Source organism: Nycticebus coucang, chromosome 8, assembly GCF_027406575.1.
Source record: "Nycticebus coucang isolate mNycCou1 chromosome 8, mNycCou1.pri, whole genome shotgun sequence".
In the NCBI taxonomy this organism is placed as follows: Eukaryota; Metazoa; Chordata; class Mammalia; order Primates; family Lorisidae; genus Nycticebus; species Nycticebus coucang.
Genome location: NC_069787.1, coordinates 121030011 through 121051926, shown reverse-complemented (window position 1 = coordinate 121051926; position 21916 = coordinate 121030011). Strand labels below are relative to the sequence as shown.

The 21916-nt window shown below is 41.8% G+C and overlaps 1 protein-coding gene across 1 annotated transcript in view; it reads right to left on the bottom strand.

The window, feature by feature from the left end:
- ARHGEF26 (Rho guanine nucleotide exchange factor 26) overlaps positions 1 to 21916 on the bottom strand; it is a 128183-nt gene that overhangs the window by 13555 nt on the left and 92712 nt on the right. Inside the window, exon 12 of the mRNA XM_053599313.1 lies at positions 4662 to 4871. Within this exon, the coding sequence (XP_053455288.1) occupies positions 4662 to 4871 (210 nt within the window). The remainder of the gene's footprint in view (positions 1 to 4661; positions 4872 to 21916) is intronic.

Sequence of the window (21916 nt, the reverse complement as noted above, 5' to 3'; positions counted from 1 at the left end):
CTTGAGCCCAGGAGTTGGTGGTTGCTGTGAGCTAGACCAATGCCACAACACCCAAGGTGATAGAATGAGATTCTTCCCCCCCCCAAAAAATAATAAATAAATAATGAGTGGCAGACAGAGGGAGCATTCGGAATTTTCAGGTGCAAGACTGCCAGGAGCAGTACTGAGAGGTTTCCTTAGCAGCCTCAAAACTGGCCTTCAGGGGAGACGCCTGGCAATTGGAGGAGGCGTAAGGAAGGCATTCAAGGAAGTGGGAAAAACACAGGCAGGTAACAAAAAGGAAGTTTCAAGTGGAAAATAATTCCTGGGATACAATATCTATTTAGCATTTAATTATAAAATATTTTGAACCATATGATACCCTAAATTTATCATCTGGGTTTCCTTTCGAGAGTCTATGGACTTCTAACAAGTCCCTATTTTAGTAGTTTCTCACACTTAGTTGCAACTGACTTCCTGATGTTTTCCTGGAAAACTCTGGATTTCCGAATCCAGAAGAAGGCTAAATACTGAGCAGCAGGGTGCGGGTGGAGCAGACTACTATTTGGCAGCTTCTCAGTAAGAAGATGAAAATTTGTTCCTAGAGAGACGGCTAGACTGTCAGGAGAGCCAGGGCTGGTTCTAGCTTTGAGGATAACTCCCTTCCTATATGGATTGAGGCAAATCACTTTGCCTTTGTGAGTTTCCTTTTAAATAGGGAGAAAAATGAGAGATTTGGGCTACATATAGTAAAATCTCCAAAGCTGACCACTTCCCTCCACTGACCACCTTTGCAAGTTGACCTAATTTTCGGATGACATGCACCAAATATGTATCAGTACAACAGGCCTCGTTCCTTAGGTTGACCACCTCCCTATGTTGGCCAGTGACAGTCCCTTGGATGGTCAACTTACAGAGCTTTGACTGTACATAATTATATAAATATATTTATAATTATATGTGATGTTTTATAGTATTTTATTTTACAATATATATTACAAGTATATGTAATTACGGTCATTGCCAGTTTTAACTGCTAAACAAGAATCTTCTAAGAGTCAAAGAGAATGCTCGGAGAATAGACGTAAATTTGAACTATCGGGAATGGGGAAACTAGGATGTCCAGTCGCCTAACCTCTACGCTTCTGTCAGCTCTGAAATTCTGTCCTTCTCTAGAAGCACTTATGGGTCCCTTCTTTATGTTTATAGCCGACTTGGTGCCTGTCACACCTTAGACTCTACGTGTTTGCCCTGTTTCCTTTTGGTGAGCATTTCCGCATTCTTTATGCAAACCCACTCATCTGTTCTTCCACAATCTCACTATCTTACGGAGTTGAATCTTCCTTGTGCTACACAGCTGTACCGCTCCCACTGTTGATTTTACATTTTTTTATATCCTCAGGGAGCCGCTCCTGACAACGATTTTTCAAAGAAGGCAAATATTTAGGTGTGACCCTCATTCTTTTTCAAGTCAAGGAATAAGTGGCCAAAGAATACACCTGGCTGGTCTGAAGTTCTGCAGTTACTCAGGCCAGAGCGGTCATGAAAAACCTCATCTTCTCAGCTAGATTGCCAATGGACCATATTAAATCAAATAAAACATAAAAGAGAGAAAACCTGAAAAACATGTATTTATTCATACCTTTCACAGATCTTACAAGCACAGTACACTTTCTACACAGATCAAAATTGTGATTGCTCAAAACCAGGTGGCCCAGAGCTGGCCTGCATATTGCTAAACACAGCATGTGACAATTTGCTAAACTTTTAAATGGCCAATTATGTTATTTTAAGGAAAGTGATCTTCGGTTGTAATACATTTTCTTTCTATATCAGTGCTATCTTACTTCTTATAAGTGTCCATTTATTTACTTCTCAACTGTAATTGAGGGCAGGGGAGCAGGGATAATGAGAGCATCACTCCTTCTGTACCACGGAGACCTCTGCCCCTTTTGGAATGTTCTCTTGCAACTAATTAAAGAACTACAAATATGAGTCATACCCATGGGTTTGCTGGGGACATAACTAAGTATTCTGAGAACATGCCTTACTGAGGAAATGAACATCCACTCAGTCTATGGCAAGATTAAAAGGCAAGAGGGTGAAACAAATGCTACATAATGTCCCAGGAAAGGATCTATCCTCAGTGAACGAGACCTGTCCGTTCACTTGCTACTTTCTTGGGATAATTTGAGAAACAAGTGTGGAGATTACATAAATTGTGAATGAAATCGTCATGAGAAGCTCTGCTGAGAGCTTTTTACTAAGGCCCGAATAAAGAATAAACAATCCTAAACAAGGCAAAACCAACATTTTCACCATTACTAACTACATCACGAAAGCGAAGTCTCTGAGAGTTTCTAAGAATTTTCTAGAACATCCGGACAAGTACTAATTTCCAATATTTAAGCCTTTCCCATACTTAGATTCATATGAAATCCGAAGCTCAGATATGTTAAATTCTGTTTTTAAGACAAGTTTCCCTGCACAAAAGGAAGTCTAGTTTTGTCTTTAGTGGTCATGGGGTTTAAATCAATTTTGAAGTTCATGTCTTCCCTCAGCCCCAGCCTTGGGCATGCCTCTGGCTGGTCACCTCACAGAGTGACAAGCACACACTACCCCAGCTTGTCCTCCCCAGAGCGGCAAACACAGGAGGGCATATCTGCAGTGTGAGGGGAAGAAGGCGTAGGACTTCAAAGAAAGGCATTTCTTTGTTTTATAAACACACATGAAGAGGAAGCTCCTTTTCTCCTTCATTCCCTCAGTTAACTCTCAGGTTCAGTTGGAATATTCTATAGGTTCACGTCAATCTGTCCTCCTTGGTTTTTGCTAGCCCTTGAAACATCATTTCTAGTGCCAAAAGACATGAGATGATCATTTAACATTTCATGTGGGTGCCTTGTAATTTTCACATTTTTCTTATGAGATTCTTTGCTTGGCAAGTTTAGTCAGGCTTCTGAACCTTCTCCTAGGCCCTTCATCATAAAGCCCAGTTTTAGCAAAGAATCCTGAAAAGTCAGTCCAGCATAACCCACACTGCCTCTTGTCCTCGATATCTGATCAGATTCCTCATCCTCCACCATCCCCAGGTGATGTCTGAACACCCTGGCCAGTCTTCAGTAAGAATACTATTAGGTCAGTTCAGCCAGAGTCCTCTTTGCCCCTGTTTCTTTTTACTGGTTTTCTGTCCACTGACCCCCACACCACTCCCTGGCTATGAGTTTCCATTTGCCTGTGCTGTGTTTGGTGTTGAGCCCAGTTTTTCTTTCCCACTGTCAGATCCTGCTTGGTCCCTAGTGGTCCCTGGACCTGTTATGATGGTCCTGAATAAAGTATGCCCTACTCTGCTTCACAAGTGTCACTGAATAATTTTTCTCTAACATTCACTTTAATGATCTAGGAACACCGTTAAAATCACTCTTCAAAAGTAGACATACTGGCCAGACATGACAGATTATGCCTGTAATCCCAGCACTCTGGGAGGCCAAAGAGGGAGGATCACTTTGGTCAGGAGTTCAAGACTGGCCTGGGCAACATAGTGAGACCCTATCTCTATAAAATAAATAAAATGATCTGGGCATGGCGGTGCAGGCCTGTAGTCCCAGATACTTGGAAGCTGAAGCAGGAAGATCATTTGAGTCCAGGAGTCTGAGGTTGCAGTGAGCTATGATAGCACCACTACACTGTAGCCTAGGCAACAGAGTGAGATGCTATCTCAAAAAAAAAGTAGAGCTATTTCTTTGGGATCCCTCTGTCTAAATTCCTGCTATCATCTTAAGGTTGTTGATCCACTTTGACCACACCCCATGGGAACCCTGGCAGATGTGGGATGGGAGACATATGCAGAAACACGAGATGACCGAAAATCAGGAAACTTCTCCTTTCCCTCCACTGTTTCACTTTCTGACCTAACATAGTCTCTACTCACGATAATTGTTGCAACACGAGTTTCCAGTTTCCAAATAAGTAAATTGGTAGTTATCTCTAAATGGATCAAAAAAATCACTAGGGTGAACTTGACAATTAAACCCTTTGCCCTCATCCCTGTGAAGGCCGACTGATCATACACCAGCTGTAGGAGACACGGCAGGCACCGTCAGGGCGCCCACTCGGTCTCTGCACAAACTCTGGATCAGAAAGAAGATTCATGGTCACATCTCCCCCAAAACTCTCTAGCTTTTTTGTCAAAAATCATTAAGCTTTCTGCTGTCTGGCTGAAAGTAGGTGATTACGAAATGACCTTAAAAAAAAAAAAAAAAAAGAAAGAAAGAAATGACCTTAATTCCATTAGCTAAGAAAACTTATGGCCTAGACTCAAAGTTGAGTCATATTCCCCAAAGCTGATGGGTCATAGTTTTGTTAGTGAAATAAGTAAAATGATTTCTAAACTACTCTATTAAAAAAAAAAAAAAGACAAAAAACAACAACAACAACAAAAACGCATCGCCTAAAGCATAATACATCTATCAGGATTTCCAAGGACAAAAATATCAACATCCATCTCTTAAGACCTTGAGAGCAGCACAATGAAAAGAAAAACATTTGTGTAAAGCACATAAAAGATGCTCAACAACAACAAAAAAATAGTAGCTACTAGTTTTAGAGAGTCTGCTGACTACAGGCAATTAGGTGGGGGAGAAAGACGCCAGAAATTCCAAAACCCATTTCTTACATATACTTACTGTGTCTCAGCCCCGAGCAGCATTTCCACTTTCTCATTCGCGTGGTTACTAAGGACTGTCAGAGTGAAGAGGTGACTGGCAGAGCTTTGTCTCGAATAAAGCATCGTGGAACTGTTTTTCCCCGGAGAAGAATTAAGTTCTTCATTGTCACAAGATTCCACCAATAGCTGATCTCTTAAGGAATAATCGTTGACGTTGTAACTCTCTTCACTATAAGGGAGAGGGAAGAGAGCACGCCAATAATTGTGACATTGTCGGTTTCCAAGTCACGTTTTGGGGACGGGTGGCAAGGAGTAGGTAGGAAAGGAGAGAGGAAGAATGACTTATTTTTAAAAAAGCATTGGAATCTGAATTACATCTACTGAATGAATCAATCCAACTCTCCCAATTAAACCTAATTAGCATTTTTATACATGTAACATACCAAGTTGCATCTCCAGTATAGAAGCAACACTACAAAAGTACCAAAGTCTCTAGGTTTCATTTGACATTATCCTGAAACTTTTATAACTAGTGATACTTGCACCTGTCCTGGTAAGGTTTCTACATGTACACCTCCCCAGCCTGCACCTCCGTCTGCAGAAGGAAAAGGCAGGTAACACCTTGCTACCCACCCATGCTCTGGGTAGGAAGGCCCCCCATGCCAACTGCCCACCTCACACGACCACCACAGGAGAAGTGGAGAGCCCTGAAGGTCTTCTTGCTGCTGGCAAGATCCCCAACCCACCCTTCTCTCCCACCTTCAGCCTCATCGCCTGCTTTAGAAGCCCCCCAGGACTAACCCTGCTTACGCCCAGGACCCTTCATTCCCCTGGACTCTCAACCCCACCCCACTGAGGACATGCCTAACCTGGCCCCACCCCCTGCCGCTCCTCAGCTGGCTCCTGAACCCCTTCCACCGTGTCCTCTGTGAATGCGCCTCAATGAGGGAATCTGTTAAAATCTCTTCAATCCTCAGTCTCTTCTCTGAACTCTCCCTCCACTCTCTTAACAGAAGCCTGGCTCTCCTAGGCCCCCTTGCCTGCTTGTCATTCCTGCTTCTGGACAATGACCACCTCCTCCTGCTGCTTTGACGCTCACGCCTCAGTCTCTGTCTCACAATCACAGTCACCTGCAGATGCCTGGATCACGCTCCATCCCGCCCTGTAAGTTTAACAGCCGGCTCTCTCTCTTCCCAACACGACTTCCTTCTTGAACTTCTCTCTGGAGGATCCTTCCATTGCCCTGGACTCACAGCTCCCTGACCTCTCTTCTCCAGCAATCTTGTCCTCTGCTCAACTTTCAGCCATCCCTCTGCAGTCATGCCTTAGACCCTGTCATCACTGTCATCTACAACCTCTCCACAACCCCAGTATCAATCATGCCATACTCTGACCAGCATTCCCCCTAATCCTCAACCCCAAACAATTATTTAAGCCACCAGCTCCTCCAGCCCACTGACTCACCACTTTCCCCCCTGCCCTCACCACTTTCCCCCTGTCCTCAATTTAATACATGTGAGGATCCTCTTAAGGTCCTCACATGTATTAAATTGCCAGCATGGATTTCTTGGCACCTAGCTCTGATCACTCATATGCTCATCTCCTGGGTTGTACTTGCCCAGCAAACTCCAGACCTGGTTAAACACAGTGCTCTCTGTGGTCTCCACGTGCACCCTCGCAGCGGAAATTGGGAGAGCTCAGTGAAGAACTTACATAAATGGATAAATACGCAATCAATTCTCATGCATTCCAGGAACACTGAATAATCGCCTTATTTAATAATAAACACAAACGTATGAAGTCAGGGGAACTAAGCAAAAAGAAAAATCCTCATGCCCAGTAAAATGTACTAAGAATTTCAGAACAGGCCACTTTGCATTTCAAGATTTCTTAAAATTTCTCTTATTCAGTTGTGGGCATCTGTTGTACACCACTTCTTGCAACTTTCCTTGAAAAACTTCATAAACTTTCCTAACATTTAGTGTGGTATATTTTTCTATCAAAAAATATCAAACACAGTTGCCATTATAAAAGCAAAATATTTCCTTCTGGACTAAGCCTATTTGTTCCTAAGATAGTGATATGTATTGATTAAAAGTTCATGCAGCAGAGGCAGAGCAAGATGGCAGCCGAGTAACAGCTTCCTTGCATCTGGGCACCGTGAGTCTGGGGAGATAGGACTCCAGGCATCTCTGGCTGGTGGGATCTGCCTATCATCACCCCTGAGAGGATACAGGGAGTCAGCGAGAGACTTCTGAACCCCAAGAGGAGGACTAAAACAGTGGAAAACCGGCAAGTGATCGCATGTGTTCAATCCGTCTAAACCCGCCCGTAACTGTAAGTTTGGTAGCAGCGAGAATGCAAACCAGAAAGGCCTTACCTGTGAACTGTTTTGGTGTCTTTGGACTTGGCACTCAGCTGAACTGCCTTGGGGAGAGCCTGAGCGGGAGTGCGGAGAACTTTGGCCTTTGTCTGGGGCCCCAGTCTGGGCCGCTGAGCCAGACGGAGTTAATAGTGTTTGGCTCTGGGTCACAGGCAGCCATTGTGAGCGATCTGCCCCGGCAAGCTCCGCCCTCAGGTTCGCAGAGCTGGAATTGGGTGGGAGCTGGTAACCCAGCGAACAAGTAGCCTAAGGGCGGGGTCTGAACCGCCTTGCAGCCCTAACCCTCGGGGGCAGAGGGAGACCAGTTTTGGCACACAGGGTAAGTGGATAGCCACTTCAGCAGTGATTCCAGCGACAAGCACTTCCCTGGGAAAGCTTCTGCTCAGCAAGTGAACAAGTTCAAAGTGCCTTTTAAGTGGGCTGAAGAGAGATTTAGGGTGTCTACCTGCTGGGGTTTGAGAAACTAGAAGCCTCCAGTCGTATCAGAACTGTGATTAACATCTCATACCCCAGAAGAGCACGTGTTGCCCAGACAATATTCAATAACATATACATACTGCTTTGTTTTTGGTTGTGCTTTTTTTGTTGGGTTTTTTTTTGGTTTGTTTTTTTTTTTGGTTTATTTTGATGTTGCTGATTGTTGTTTTGTTTTTAAGTTCAACCTTTTCCATACAGATCCTTTTTCTTTCTCAATTTTTCTAGTTTAATTATAATTTCCCATTGCTGCCTATTTCAATATTTAGAAATTCATTTTTGTTAGTGTTTCTACCGCTATTATTTGGTTTTTCCAGCCAATTTTATCACGTAAAGTTTTCTGTTTGCTTGTTTTGGTTTGATTTATAGCATTTTTGTCTTTCCTCTCTACTTGGTGGAGGTGGGGTACTGTGTCTGATCAGGTTAGCAAAGAGCTGCTGACCTCAAGGGAACCACCCAACTGCGCACCCCCAGAAGGTGGTTTTTTTTAAGGTTATATCAAAGTACCCTACTGTACACCTATATTGCTCTGTCTCCCTCTTTCTGTGCCTCTCTTCTTTTTGTCAATATTCCTTTTACCCACCCCCTCTCCTTTCTCTATTTTTCTTTTTTTTTTTCTTATCACTCGGTCCTCCTTTCTTTCATCCCTTTTTTGCTCTTCAACCTTCTCACACTTCTGGTCCTGTAACCCTTAGTCCACAGGCACGAGAACTTAAAGAGCAAGAGGAAGTGAAAGGAAAATCAGGGCAAGGAAACAGATAAAAGAAATCACTCATGAGGAAGAATCAGCAGAAAAATCCAGGCAACATGAAGAACCAGTCCAGAACAACCCCGCCAAGGGACCGTGAGGTAGCTACTGCAGAGGATTCCACCTATACAGAAATGTTAGGAATGACAGAAAGGGAATTTAGAATACACATGTTGAAAACAATGAAAGAAATGATGGAACCAATGAAGGAAACTGCTAATAAAGTGGAAAATAACCAAAAGGAAATTCAAAAACAGAATCAAATAAGAGATGAACGATATGAAGAATATAAAAAGGATATAGCAGAGCTGAAGGAAATGAAACAGTCAATCAGGGAACTTAAAGATGCAATGGAAAGTATCAGCAACAGGTTAGACCATGCAGAAGAAAGAATTTCAGAGGTAGAAGACAAAGTTTTTGAGCTAACTCAGATAGTAAAAGAGGCAGAAAAGAAGAGAGAGAAAGCAGAACATTCACTGGCAGAATTATGGGACTTTATGAAGCGTTCCAACATACGAGTTATAGGAATCCCAGAAGGGGAAGAAGAATGCCCCAGAGGAATGGAAGCCATACTAGAGAATATTATAAAAGAAAATTTCCCAAATATCACCAAAGATTCTGACACACTGCTTTCAGAGGGCTATAGGACCCCAGGTCGCCTCAACTCTAACCGAGCTTCTCCAAGACACATTGTGATGAACCTGTCCAAAGTCAAGACAAAAGAAAAGATTCTGCAAGCTGCCAGGAGTAAGCGCCAGTTGACCTACAGGGACACATCCATCACAGTGACCGCAGACTTCTCTAATGAAACTTTCCAAGCAAGAAGACAATGGTCATCTACCTTTAATCTACTTAAACAGAACAATTTCCAGCCCAGAATTCTGTACCCTGCTAAGCTAAGCTTCAAAATTGACGGAGAAATCAAATCATTTACAGATATACAAACATTGAGGAAATTCGCCACAACAAGACCAGCTCTACAGGAAATACTTCAACCTGTTCTGCACACTGACCACCACAATGGATCAGCAGCAAAGTAAGAACTCAGAAATTAAAGGACAGAACCTAACCTCCACACTGATGCAAAAGATAAAACTAAGCAATGGACTCTCACAAAATAAGACGAATAGAATACTACCACACTTATCAATTATCTCAATAAATGTTAATGGCTTGAATTCCCCACTGAAGAGATATAGATTGGTTGACTGGATTAAAAAACACAAGCCATCCATTTTCTGTCTGCAAGAAACACACCTGGCTTCAAAAGACAAATTAAAGCTCCGAGTCAAGGGTTGGAAGACAATTTTTCAGGCAAATGGAATTCAGAAGAAAAGAGGAGTTGCAATCTTATTTTCAGATACATGTGGATTTAAAGCAACTAAAGTCAAAAAAGACAAAGATGGTCACTTTATATTGGTCAAGGGAAAAATACAACAAGAAGACATTTCATTCTAAATATTTATGCACCAATTTAAATGCTCCCAGATTCTTGAAACAGACCTTATTCAGTCTGAGCAATATGATATCTGATAATACCATCATAACAGGGGACCTTAACACTCCTCTTACAGAGCTGGACAGATCCTCTAAACAGAAATTAAACAAGGATATAAGAGATTTAAATGAGACCCTAGAACAACTGTGCTTGATAGACGCATATAGAACACTCCATCCCAAAGATAAAGAATATACATTCTTCTCATTACCCCATGGAACATTCTCCAAAATTGATCATATCCTGGGACACAAAACAAATATCAACAGAATCCAAAGAATTGAAATTTTACCTTGTATCTTCTCAGACCATAAGGCACTAAAGGTGGAACTCAACTCTAACAAAAATGCTCGACCCCACCCAAAGGCATGGAAATTAAACAATCTTCTGTTGAATAACAGATAGGTGCAGGAAGAAATAAAACAGGAAATCATTAACTTCCTTGAGCATAACAACAATGAAGACACAAGCTACCAAAACCTGTGGGATACTGCAAAAGCAGTTTTGAGAGGAAAATTCATCGCTTTAGATGCCTACATTTGAAAAACAGAAAGAGAGCACATCAACAATCTCACAAGAGATCTTATGGAATTGGAAAAAGAAGAACAATCTAAGTCTAATCTCAGTAGAAGAAAAGAAATATCCAAAATCAAATCAGAGATCAATGAAATTGAAAACAAAAGAATCATTCAGAAAATTAATGAAACAAGGAGTTGGTTTTTTGAAAAAATAAATAAAATAGATAAACCATTGACCAGACTAACGAGGAATAGAAAAGTACAATCTCTAGTAACCTCAATCAGAAATGATAAAGGGGAAATAACAACTGATCCCACAGAGATACAAGAGATCATCTCTGAATACTACCAGAAACTCTATGCCCAGAAATTTGACAATGTGAAAGAAATGGATCAATATTTGGAATCACACCCTCTCCCTAGACTCAGCCAGGAAGAAATAGAGATCCTGAACAGACCAATTTCAAGCACTGAGATTAAAGAAACAATAAAAAAGCTTCCAACCAAAAAATGCCCTGGTCCAGATGGCTTCAGTCCAGAATTCTATCAAACCTTCAAGGAAGAGCTTATTCCTGTACTGCAGAAATTATTCCAAAAAATTGAGGAAGAAGGAATCTTCCCCAACACATTCTATGAAGCAAACATCACCCTGATACCAAAACCAGGAAAAGACCCAAACAAAAAGGAGAATTTCAGACCAATCTCACTCATGAATATTGATGCAAAAATTCTCAACAAAATCCTAGCCAATAGATTACAGCTTATCATCAAAAAAGTCATTCATCATGATGAAGTAGGCTTCATCCCAGGGATGCAAGGCTGGTTTAACATACGCAAGTCTATAAACGTTATCCACCATATTAACAGAGGCAAAAATAAAGATCACATGATCCTCTCAATAGATGCAGAAAAAGCATTTGATAAAATCCAGCATCCTTTTCTAATTAGAACACTGAAGAGTATAGGCATAGGTGGCACCTTTCTAAAACTGAGTGAAGCTATCTATGACAAACCCACAGCCAATATTTTACTGAATGGAGTAAAACTCAAAGCTTTTCCTCTTAGAACTGGAACCAGACAAGGTTGTCCTCTGTCACCTTTACTATTCAACGTAGTGCTGGAAGTTCTAGCCAATACAATTAGGCAAGACAAGGAAATAAAGGGAATCCAAATGGGAGCAGAGGAGGTCAAACTCTCCCTCTTTGCTGACGACATGATCTTATACTTAGAGAACCCCAAAGACTCAACCCCAAGAGTCCTAGAAGTCATCAAAAAATACAGTAATGTTTCAGGATATAAAATCAATGTCCACAAGTCAGTAGCCTTTGTGTACACCAATAACAGTCAAGATGAGAAGCTAATTACGTACACAACTCCCTTCACCATAGTTTCAAAGAAAATGAAATACCTAGGAGTATACCTAACGAAGGAGGTGAAGGACCTCTATAAAGAAAACTATGAAATCCTCAGAAAGGAAATAGCAGAGGATATTAACAAATGGAAGAACATACCATGCTCATGGATGGGAAGAATCAACATTGTTAAAATGTCTATACTTCCCAAAGCAATCTACCTATTCAATGCCATTCCTATCAAAATACCAACATCGTACTTTCAAGATTTGGAAAAAATGATTCTGCATTTTGTACGGAACCGGAAAAAACCCCGTATAGCTAAGGCAGTTCTCTGTAACAAAAATAAAGCTGGGGCATCAGCATACCAGATTTTAGTCTGTACTACAAAGCCATAGTGCTCAAGACAGCATGGTACTGGCACAAAAACAGAGACATAGACACTTGGAATCGAATTGAAAACCAAGAAATGAAACTAACATTTTACAACCACCTAATCTTTGATAAACCAAACAAGAACATACCTTGGAGGAAAGACTCCCTATTCAATAAATGGTGTTGGGAGAACTGGACGTCTACATGTAAAAGACTGAAACTGGACCCACACCTTTCCCCACTCACACAAATTGATTCAAGATGGATAAAGGACTTAAATTTAAGGCATGAAACAATAAAAATCCTCCAAGAAAGCATAGGAAAAACACTGGAAGATATTGGCCTGGGGAAAGACTTCATGAAGAAGACTCCCATGGCAATTGCAACAACAACAAAAATAAACAAATGGGACTTCATTAAACTGAAAAGCTTCTGTACAGCTAAGGACACAATAACCAAAGCAAAGAGACAACCTACACAATGGAAAAGGATATTTGCATATTTTCAATCAGACAAAAGCTTGATAACTAGGATCTATAGAGAACTCAAATTAATCCACATGAAAAAAGCCAACAATCCCTTATATCAATGGGCAAGAGACATGAATAGAACTTTCTCTAAAGACGACAGAGGAATGGCTAACAAACACATGAAAAAATGTTCATCATGTCTATATATTAGAGCAATGCAAATCAAAACAACCCTGAGATATCATCTAACCCCAGTGAGAATGGCCCACATCACAAAATCTCAAAACTGCAGATGCTGGCGTGGATGTGGAGAGAAGGGAACACTTTTACACTGCTGGTGGGACTGCAAACTAGTACAACCTTTTTGGAAGGAAGTATGGAGAAACCTCAGAGCACTCAAGCTAGACCTCCCATTTGATCCTGCAATCCCATTACTGGGCATCTACCCAGAAGGAAAGAAATCCTTTTATCATAAGGACACTTGTACTAGACTGTTTATTGCAGCTCAATTTACAATCGCCAAAATGTGGAAACAGCCTAAATGCCCACCAACCCAGGAATGGATTAATAAGCTGTGGTATATGTATACCATGGAATACTATTCAGCCATTAAAAAAATGGAGACTTTACATCCTTCGTATTAACCTGGATGGACGTGGAAGACATTATTCTTAGTAAATCATCACAAGAATGGAGAAGCATGAATCCTATGTACTCGATTTTGATATGAGGACAATTAATGACAATTATGGTTATGGGGGGGAACCGAAAGAGGGAAGGAGGGAGGTGGGTGGGGCCTTGGTGTGTGTCACACTTTATGGGGGCAAGACATGATTGCAAGAGGGACTTTATCTAACAATTGTAATCAGTGTAACCTGGCTTATTGTACCCTCAATGAATCCCCAACAATAAAAAAAAAAAAAAAAAAAAAAGTTCATGCAGCAAGGTTATCTCCAAAGCTCTCCTGAGATGCTACAGACCAACACATCTGCACCCAGCACATATAAAATTCAAAATGAGATGTGTCAACGGGCACATGATGTTTCTAAAAGAAGGAATCAGGATAATACACTCTACAAATAAATATTGTTATATTTTTTAAAAGACAATGCTTACTAGAAACACAGCAGTCCAATTTTTAGCAAAGAGAAAAAGTTTAGAAGGCTGTATCTGTGACATGCATTCAACAGCCCGGGACTCAGGATGAAAACCAAAGGCAAAAAATAGAACAAAAAAAAAATTGCACAGAAACAAAACCAAAACCCCCAAAACAACATGAGAGAGAAGAGGAGAAGAGGATGACCCTGGACTTTTTCACTACTGTCTTCTCTCCGCACTTCCTGGTCACTCTTTTGGTGTAAAATACAAGGTAGAAAAGGTAACTTGGGAGTCAGAGGTCCCTGTTTCCAGTTAAAAATAATTCCGTTTCAGACAGAAATTAAAGCAACCTAGTTCTGGGAACGTAAGTAGTTAGGTAGGGCCTTAAACAATGACATTTACAGGGGTCTTGCAGGTATTTCCAAAGACACAAAAGTCAAAGAAATGTATACTCTGCAACTTCATTGTTCAAGAAGACTCAAGTTCAGAAGAGTCTTCAGCATAAAGTAGTTTCACTATTAAGTTGCCTCCAACAGAATTCAAGATCAAGAGTTCACAGGAAACTAATATAAACTGACATGAATAAACTAGTTGTCTTTTATCCCCCCTCTTAATTTTCAGAATTCCCATTTTCTCAGAGCTTGCCTAAATATAAACAACAGCTCGTCTATTTCAGAGAGGCTTTCCATCTCTGTCTTTTGGGGATAAAGACGGAAGAAGCAGATCGACTTTTTAAAATGTTTATTATTTGCTCTATGAACGATGACAACTGCATTGCCAGGGTGGCCATTTGGCTCAGTTTATGCCTGCTGTCCCACCAAATGTCCAGTGGGGATGAAGAATCACAGACACCCGACCCATAGCTGTGTGACTTCATCCCGAGTGTCCCTTTCCACGGATCTGCATAGTGGTGTCACTGCATATGTCTGAACAGGGACTTCTGCCCCCGCTCGGTCTTCTGATACAAAATAGGAAGCAGGAAACACCCTGGCCTGTTTTCTAAGTGATTTCCTATCAGTCATCCCAGGTCATTATTTTATCTGGGCTAGTAAATGTCCGTATTTTATAAATAATGTAGGCATTTATAACTTTTTCACTACTCTTTCAGTGAATTTAATATAAAAAACTTGATTCCATGTAACAGTAGTGAAGTAAATTGGTTATTTATCCTCGTTTACCATTAAAACCCAATAGAACAAAAACTGGAGGAAAAAAAAAAAGGGAACACAACCCAAGAAACTTCTCACTTGCTGGCTCTCGTATGCTCTCTCTGAATACTGAACGAAAAGTTACTCCCCTTCTGTCAGCCAGCACCTACTGTCTCTCGTCCTAATTCAGAAGAATAACTCTGTGTTAAAATATGCGCTGGAGCAGACGCAGGAGAGGAGACTGCACAGCCCGCTGCAGCTATTTCCAGGCCTATTTCTCCCGGCTGCTTACTCACCCGGGGCCAAGAAGGAGGCTGGGCTGGGGTGGGAAAGAAACCCCTTTCCTGAAGGAAGCCGATGCTAATCAGACTTCCCCGTGTTTGTCTCTGTCATTTAACAAACATATGGTTTACATGGTCTCTGAAACAATCTGGATCATGTAATTAGGAAGTCAAATTGCTTAGAAAAAGGCAAATGGGAAAACCACCTTTCCTTGCACGCACACGTTTACATGAAGACTTCCTCTGATTGTCTTCTATGTGGTCCAAGCTGACCGGCTGTTCATTGAGTCTGTCTGCTCTGGTGGTGGCCGCTGTGAGGCGCAACCGGCGAATCAGATCAAATCTACGTAAACAGGTTGCTCCGTGTGTAACCAAGGATGGGCCTCCCTGATGAGACCCTCTGTTCAGATTCTTTCTTCTTTCTTAACAAAATAGAGAACTACAAGCAGAGACCAGGATGAGGTGGTGAACTCCTATTTTGATTGTTCCAGCTGGAGAGTATTCTTTGTCTAACGGCTAAGGCAGGGTTGGTTCTAGTGTATGAAACATAACATCATGGGTAATATAAAAATACAAAATGACATACCTTGTTGTGAACAGTGGCTTTCTCGAAGACAAAGCACTTTCGTTTGGGGCCCCATAATTTCTTTTAAGATCAGAATGTTTCCTATTGGGCATTTATTACTTTCAAATCAAGAAAACATTCAAAACTGCACATAACATACCTATATTCTTAAAATACTCCAAGTAGACACAGTGTGGAGGAGCATGGACACAACCTCAGCAGAGCAGTTAGTTACTCCAGGAAAGACGAAGAACAGAGAAAGGGGAAAGGACTTCGTGTGGCCTGCAGCACTTTACATCTTGTTTAAAGCAAAGGGATCTGGCAAGAAGTTATCTATTAACTGCGGATGACAGGAATGTTTGAATTTGATAATTTTCTGCATGGCTGGACTATTTCACAAGTAAAAGTAAGAAGTTTTTAAATGAAGAATGCATAAATGGAGAGACTATCATCACTCCCGGCGTCTGTGGATGCTTGAGGATGGAGCCTGAGTGACGCCGCCTGGGTAACGGGACATCTTTTCTGTCCTACTAACGGGCTACTTGCAGATGACATCCTGGACTGAAAAATAGACTGCAAAGTAAGAGTTAGTGCAGTCTAGTGGTTAGATGGGGGAAATGCTTTTCCTTATATGAATAATACCCAGTTAGAAAACACAATGAAGAATTCATCTTATATATAAAAGCCGCCAGACTCATAAAACATTTAGGATTAAACTTAACAGGAGCATGAGTGGAAAAAAAGATTTATTGAAGAAGAACACTGGGTTCATGAGCTGGTACAGACCCACCTGAGGAGTTAGTATACCAATGAGGTAACATTTCCCATCTGTGGAGAATTCATAGGTTAGTTCATAAATTGGGACATTTGGGAAAATGTCTGAAAAATTTGGGATCCAAATCTTACTCCTTAAACCAGGATATGTCCTCAGACTCAGCTCCGGCATGAAGAAGAGGTTGGTGACTAGACAGGTCTTTCTCCTGGGCACTCACCTATCAGGGCCTGCTTCCATCAGCACCTGCCTCCTGATGAGGGAGGCGCTTTTAAACATGCCTGTACTTTAAAGCGAGTTCCCATCTAGCCTTTACTAGCAAACATCTTAGGTACTTACTAATGATCAGCAGGAACAAAAGATAGGCTCATCTCCAAGACGTACCCAGGAGGGCGGTGGTGAAGGGAGGATGGTGAAGGGGAAGGGCTGGACGGCCAAGGCAGCTGTCCCACAACGCCCATGTCTCAGCGCAGCTGTGAGAAGTCTCACGTGCCCTGGCATTGTTCTGGAACTCTCTTTCACGGCCCCAATCTGACAGATGGAAACCCATACAGCACTTCCAATGCTTCCTTTCACAAGAGTTAAATTTACAAAAAAAGACACTATCAAGATTTATCCAAAATAAAACATAATGATTTTCTGCATATGCTCAGCCTCAAGATAGGGACATTTATTTTTTATCTATTTAGTAGTTTCCTTTCTATAGGCTTTGTTTAAAATATTCACACAGCTTGTCTGCCCTAAAAAAAAAACCTTTCCTAGAGCCCTCTGGTGCCAACACAAGTGTCTGCTAAGCCTGTGTTGTCTGAACCCAGTGCTTACAGGCCAGCGAAATGGCTTGGCGAGGTCACCACGGCCCAGCAGCTCTGTGTCTCCCCACGATTCTTCCCAGGGTTTGTGCAGGGTCTGACGGCAGCGAGCAACTGTGACATCCTGAAATCCTCTCTTGTTCTTCTAATGTCTTCCCTGACATTTCTAAGTCATCCTTCTTTGGGGCCATGCTCCAAGATCCTCTCTCAGACTCTTCAACAGAGATGCCACAGCTCTGCCGTTCTGCCCGTAGTGCTGACACACATGAGGCTGTGGGGTTTTATGAGATCGAAAGAAATTCTTCCCATTTCCCTCCAACACATGTATGATGACTCTTCCTCTACAGATTTCAACTCGTCTCCCTTCTCTATCTAAAAACACAGTTCCTAAAACTTCACACTTGATCATGTCTTTAAGGGTAATAAAAATACTCCAGTAAACTTTGCTGGGATGGATGACACTGAACTCTGCTGAAGTTTATTTTAAGTTACCTTTTCACCTGATTTAAATACACTTCAATTTTTACAAGTTTAGTTTTAGGATTATACTAACAAGTGTTGGGGGAATAACACGTTTTAAATTAAGTAATGAAGTATAGCGAACTAGGTAAGAATACAGACTTGATCTGAAACATCTGGTGAGAAACCCAATTCCATCACTCATGTGCTTTGTGAACTTGAGTAAATTATTGATCCCTTCTGTACTTCTGTCCTCTCATCTGTAAAATGGGAACAACCAGAGCAACCTCACTGAATTACTATGAGGATTAAATGTGATAAAACATTTATTACCGTGTTGCATGTGAAGCTCTTACAATCATGCCTAGCTTACAGTAAATACTCAGGACATATTTTTTTTTCTTGTATATTTTCCTAACAAACACCATCCATTTAACATTCTGTTACAAGCCTGATAATTATACATACTTTGCAAAAGCTTAAGTGGATTATGCATAATTATAGCCAAAAATACCCATGTCAAGAAATTCATAATTTGGCAAGCAATGAGACCACAAAAAAAGGCACAATATTTACCCAGAAATTGACTTCAAAACCCTGACTTACTCAGTTCCTCAAAAGAATCCTGAAGACTAACAAACATGCCACAAACATCCCATTTCCTTGTCACTAATATAGTAAAAAGTGGAGATGAGGAACACGTTCATGGGGAAGATAAGAAAAGATGGCCAGGGAACCACAAGATCAGGAGCCCCCCTGCCATGGATGGCCAGATTCCTCTGGGGCTGCCCACGGGATGCCCCAAACCCATCGTTTTTGACAAGGAGCAGGTGGGCAGCTCCAAGAGTCTATCGGTGTCTTACTGAAGCCTTTTCTCTCTGGAATAATCAAAACTCAGCAAGCTCTGAAGGGCAGGAAGGCAGATTCTTAAGTGGATAAAGAGTTACTCGAAATTACAGAGCAACCCCATACACCCCTACATGACACAGTCTAATTCACAAGCACCACCTCTGACACACATCAGTGAAAAGGAAAATAAACAACTTGATTCACTGTTTTCAGCCACATTGCTGTTGTGTCTCCTCGTCAGTTGTGAGGGACGTTGCAAGGGGATCGATTCCCACCAATTTATAAATAATAATAATAGTAGTAGATTATTATTATTATATTATTATAAATAACAGTAGTAGAAATAATAAAAGTAGATTGATGGTTATCCTTCACTCACTTGCTGTCTGATGTGGGTTTGATGGGGAAGGAAAAGCATGGAGTTAACAACGTTTACTCCTAAAATGCTCTTATATTAGAGGCCTTAAATTAAATCTAGGTCTGGTGCCAGAGCGTGCCACAGCTTTCAGCTGTGTGGCAGCAATGGGATAAAGGTTTTCAACCAGTTTTTTAAACAATAATATGTTCTACAGGTGGACGGGTGGTAATCTGACTTACGGCCAGATCTTCAGAGAGAGAAGCACCGTATTAATGTCCGAGATGGTCACAATGCCTCAGCCACTCAGCGGGGCCTGCTCACACTGACGGTGGTAAGAGCTTCAAGTGCATTATCTCAGTTCTCACAGAAGCTCCGTGACAGAGATGCCATGATTAGACCCATTCTGCACACAGAACACCGAGGCTTTGACAGATTAAAAGTAAGTTGCTGGAGGACACGTGGCCAGGACTGGAGCCCAGTTCTGAAATCGTGCTTCTTGGAAGAGGCAGACGTACAAAGCTGGATGATAAGGCCAAAGCTCCTTAGAGACTGGGGGAAACAACACCTAAAAACATCAGGGCAATCGGGGTGCAGGGGCGGTGAGAGAAAAAGAGAGGAGGAAAAAGAAACTGGAGCGTTCATGTCTCTTCCACCCGTGTCACCATCTCGAGTTTAGAACTAGAGCCACAATAGCCAGAAACAACGAAGTTTTACTTTGCAGGAATCAAAGAGGTTGGGGTGCGTCTCACTGCCCTTCTTTATCCAAGACACTCTTAAAGTTAATTTCCTCAGGAAGGAGTTTATTCGATAAAAGAAGACAGGTGATGTCACATGACTGTAAGTTTTTATAATGGGAACGAGCATTCTCATGGAAAAACTCAAAAATGGCACCAAACTAGGCCCTGACCATTTCCAAAGAGCTTCCACAGCTTTCAGCCACTGGATACCCAATTTATGGGTATCCAGTGGGAAAAACGCAAGTTCTAAGTGAAGTCTCCAACCTTAAGACAATGACCTGGTAGTTTTCTATTATAGAAAATTATTTTTATAAAGCCTGAGGATTTGTATCAAGTCACAAAGCTCAAGTTATGTCAATATCTATAGTCTTTACGGCAGCAGGAATCAGGAAGGGAAAATCTGCTGCCTTCAATGTCTGCAGGAAGGAAATGTTATGAAAGGGAAACCCTTCCTCGGATTCAGAGCCCAGGTCAGCTAAAGGCAGAGGAAAAGCTGCAAACACAATTTGGTGCTGCTTCCAGTTTCCTCCTACATCCAGTAAAGCTATAAAAATACTCAAGGAAAACTTGCTTTGGAAAGGGTGCTGCTCAAAACCAACAAAGAAGGTGTTATGTTTCTAGGTTTTCCCAATCACATTACAGGATAAGGGAGAAGGGGAAAGAAAGCATTCTAGAAAAACGAAATAAAAACTGATGAAAACGAAGAAACTGAGCCTCTGGTGTGAGATGCTCAGCTTGAAATCCTGGCGTTGCCCAAAGACTTTAAGAAGATATTTTGTCTCTTTTTTCCTCAGTGTCTTCATCTGTAAAATGCTAATAATATCAGATGACTGTGATAATTCAATGCTATGCTGCACATGCACATTGAGTGCGGCAAATAGCACACAGTCTGCGCTTGGTGACAAAGCGCCCTGTCGTCTCATTGCCCTTACTACTACTGATCTAACGAGGAGGAAGGCCTGAAAACTTCCTGGCTCAGTCACTCCGGGGTCGAGAACTGAGAAGAAGAATGAAAAACAAATCAGGAGCTGATCTCATTTACTGTTACAGTCGACAAGACTGCACTACGTGTCGGCATTCAGACAAGGGCCACCACTCTGCGCCCTCTATGTGTACTGAAGGGCACAGCTGGGCTGCTGGAGCAAACGGGCAGGGCCACCAGACCTTTCCTGGATGACTGACACCACACCAAAGGAGGTGAGTTCTAAACCTCCACTCACGTCTGTCTCCTTTGAAACTAATGTCCCCATCCCAGTTATCTTAAAGGCAAGGTGTTAGCCAATACTTTTAAATAGCTCTTTCTGCTTCCCAAATTATGGGGGACTACTTGTATGTTAAAAGGTGTTCTGTGGAAAAGTGGGTTTCCTAGTGGTGGCCGGACTTACCTGCATCTAATTGGCTGCCATGCTCTCCTGCTTCCTTCTCCATCCAGCCCCCTGTGCCCAGCAGGGGACTCTGTGCCCAGAACAGGGGATGTACCATGACTGAACCCAAACGAGAACGGCTCTTCCATTTCTCCTGGTCAGAGGCTCACATTCCAGCTTCCCTTCTACTGAGAAGAAGTCGTGTGACCCAAGCATGAACCATGGGGTATAAGAAGTCTTCTGGGGATTGTATGGGTAGGGTTTTAAAAAACAAAAGCGAAAGCCCCCTTTGGGCAGGCTCCTCCCCCTCACCTCCCTTGCTTGTCTTTGAAAGAAGCTATGAAGCCTGGACCTGTAGGATCAGACACATCCCCAGGCTCTGTGCATGGGGCCAAAAGTGAGCAACCCGCAGCTGCCGAATGGGAAGGGGCTCAGTTCCGGATTCGAGAGGGAACGGGGCAGTCCCCAGACAAGGACTGCTCAGGTTTGGTCTTACTGTGCTGGGAGAGAACTCTTTACTGCTTAAGCTGCTACTGTTATCAGGGAATTTTGATATCTGCAAATCAAAAGCCTGCCTGATGATCAAATCTCCCAAAGGGGAACAGAGTGTTTAGGCTTTCCCAAATTCACTTGACTTCTTAGTTTTTGTTTCTTGAGTGTGTGTGTGTGTGTGTGCGTGTGTGTGTCAGAGAGGGAGGGAGAACTCAGCAGTTTTGTTAATTAAACTCTTTTGAATGAGTACATTTGTAGTCCAAGACACTAGTTGATATAAAAATACAAAACAAAAATAAGCAAAAAAAATTTCCTCTATAGGGCACAGTTTTACAAATAGCCTTCAATGATTTTTCCTATTGAGGTTGTGTGGCATTTACAGGTAAGTACATGGATCAAACTTCAGAGAATAGGAGAAGCCACATGCTCAACAAACCTCCAGATTTGTTTCTGCCAAAATTAAATAATGAAAAATGTTTATCTTCCTTTTCATGAAGACGGCACTGAAAGTGAAGAAGAAAGCC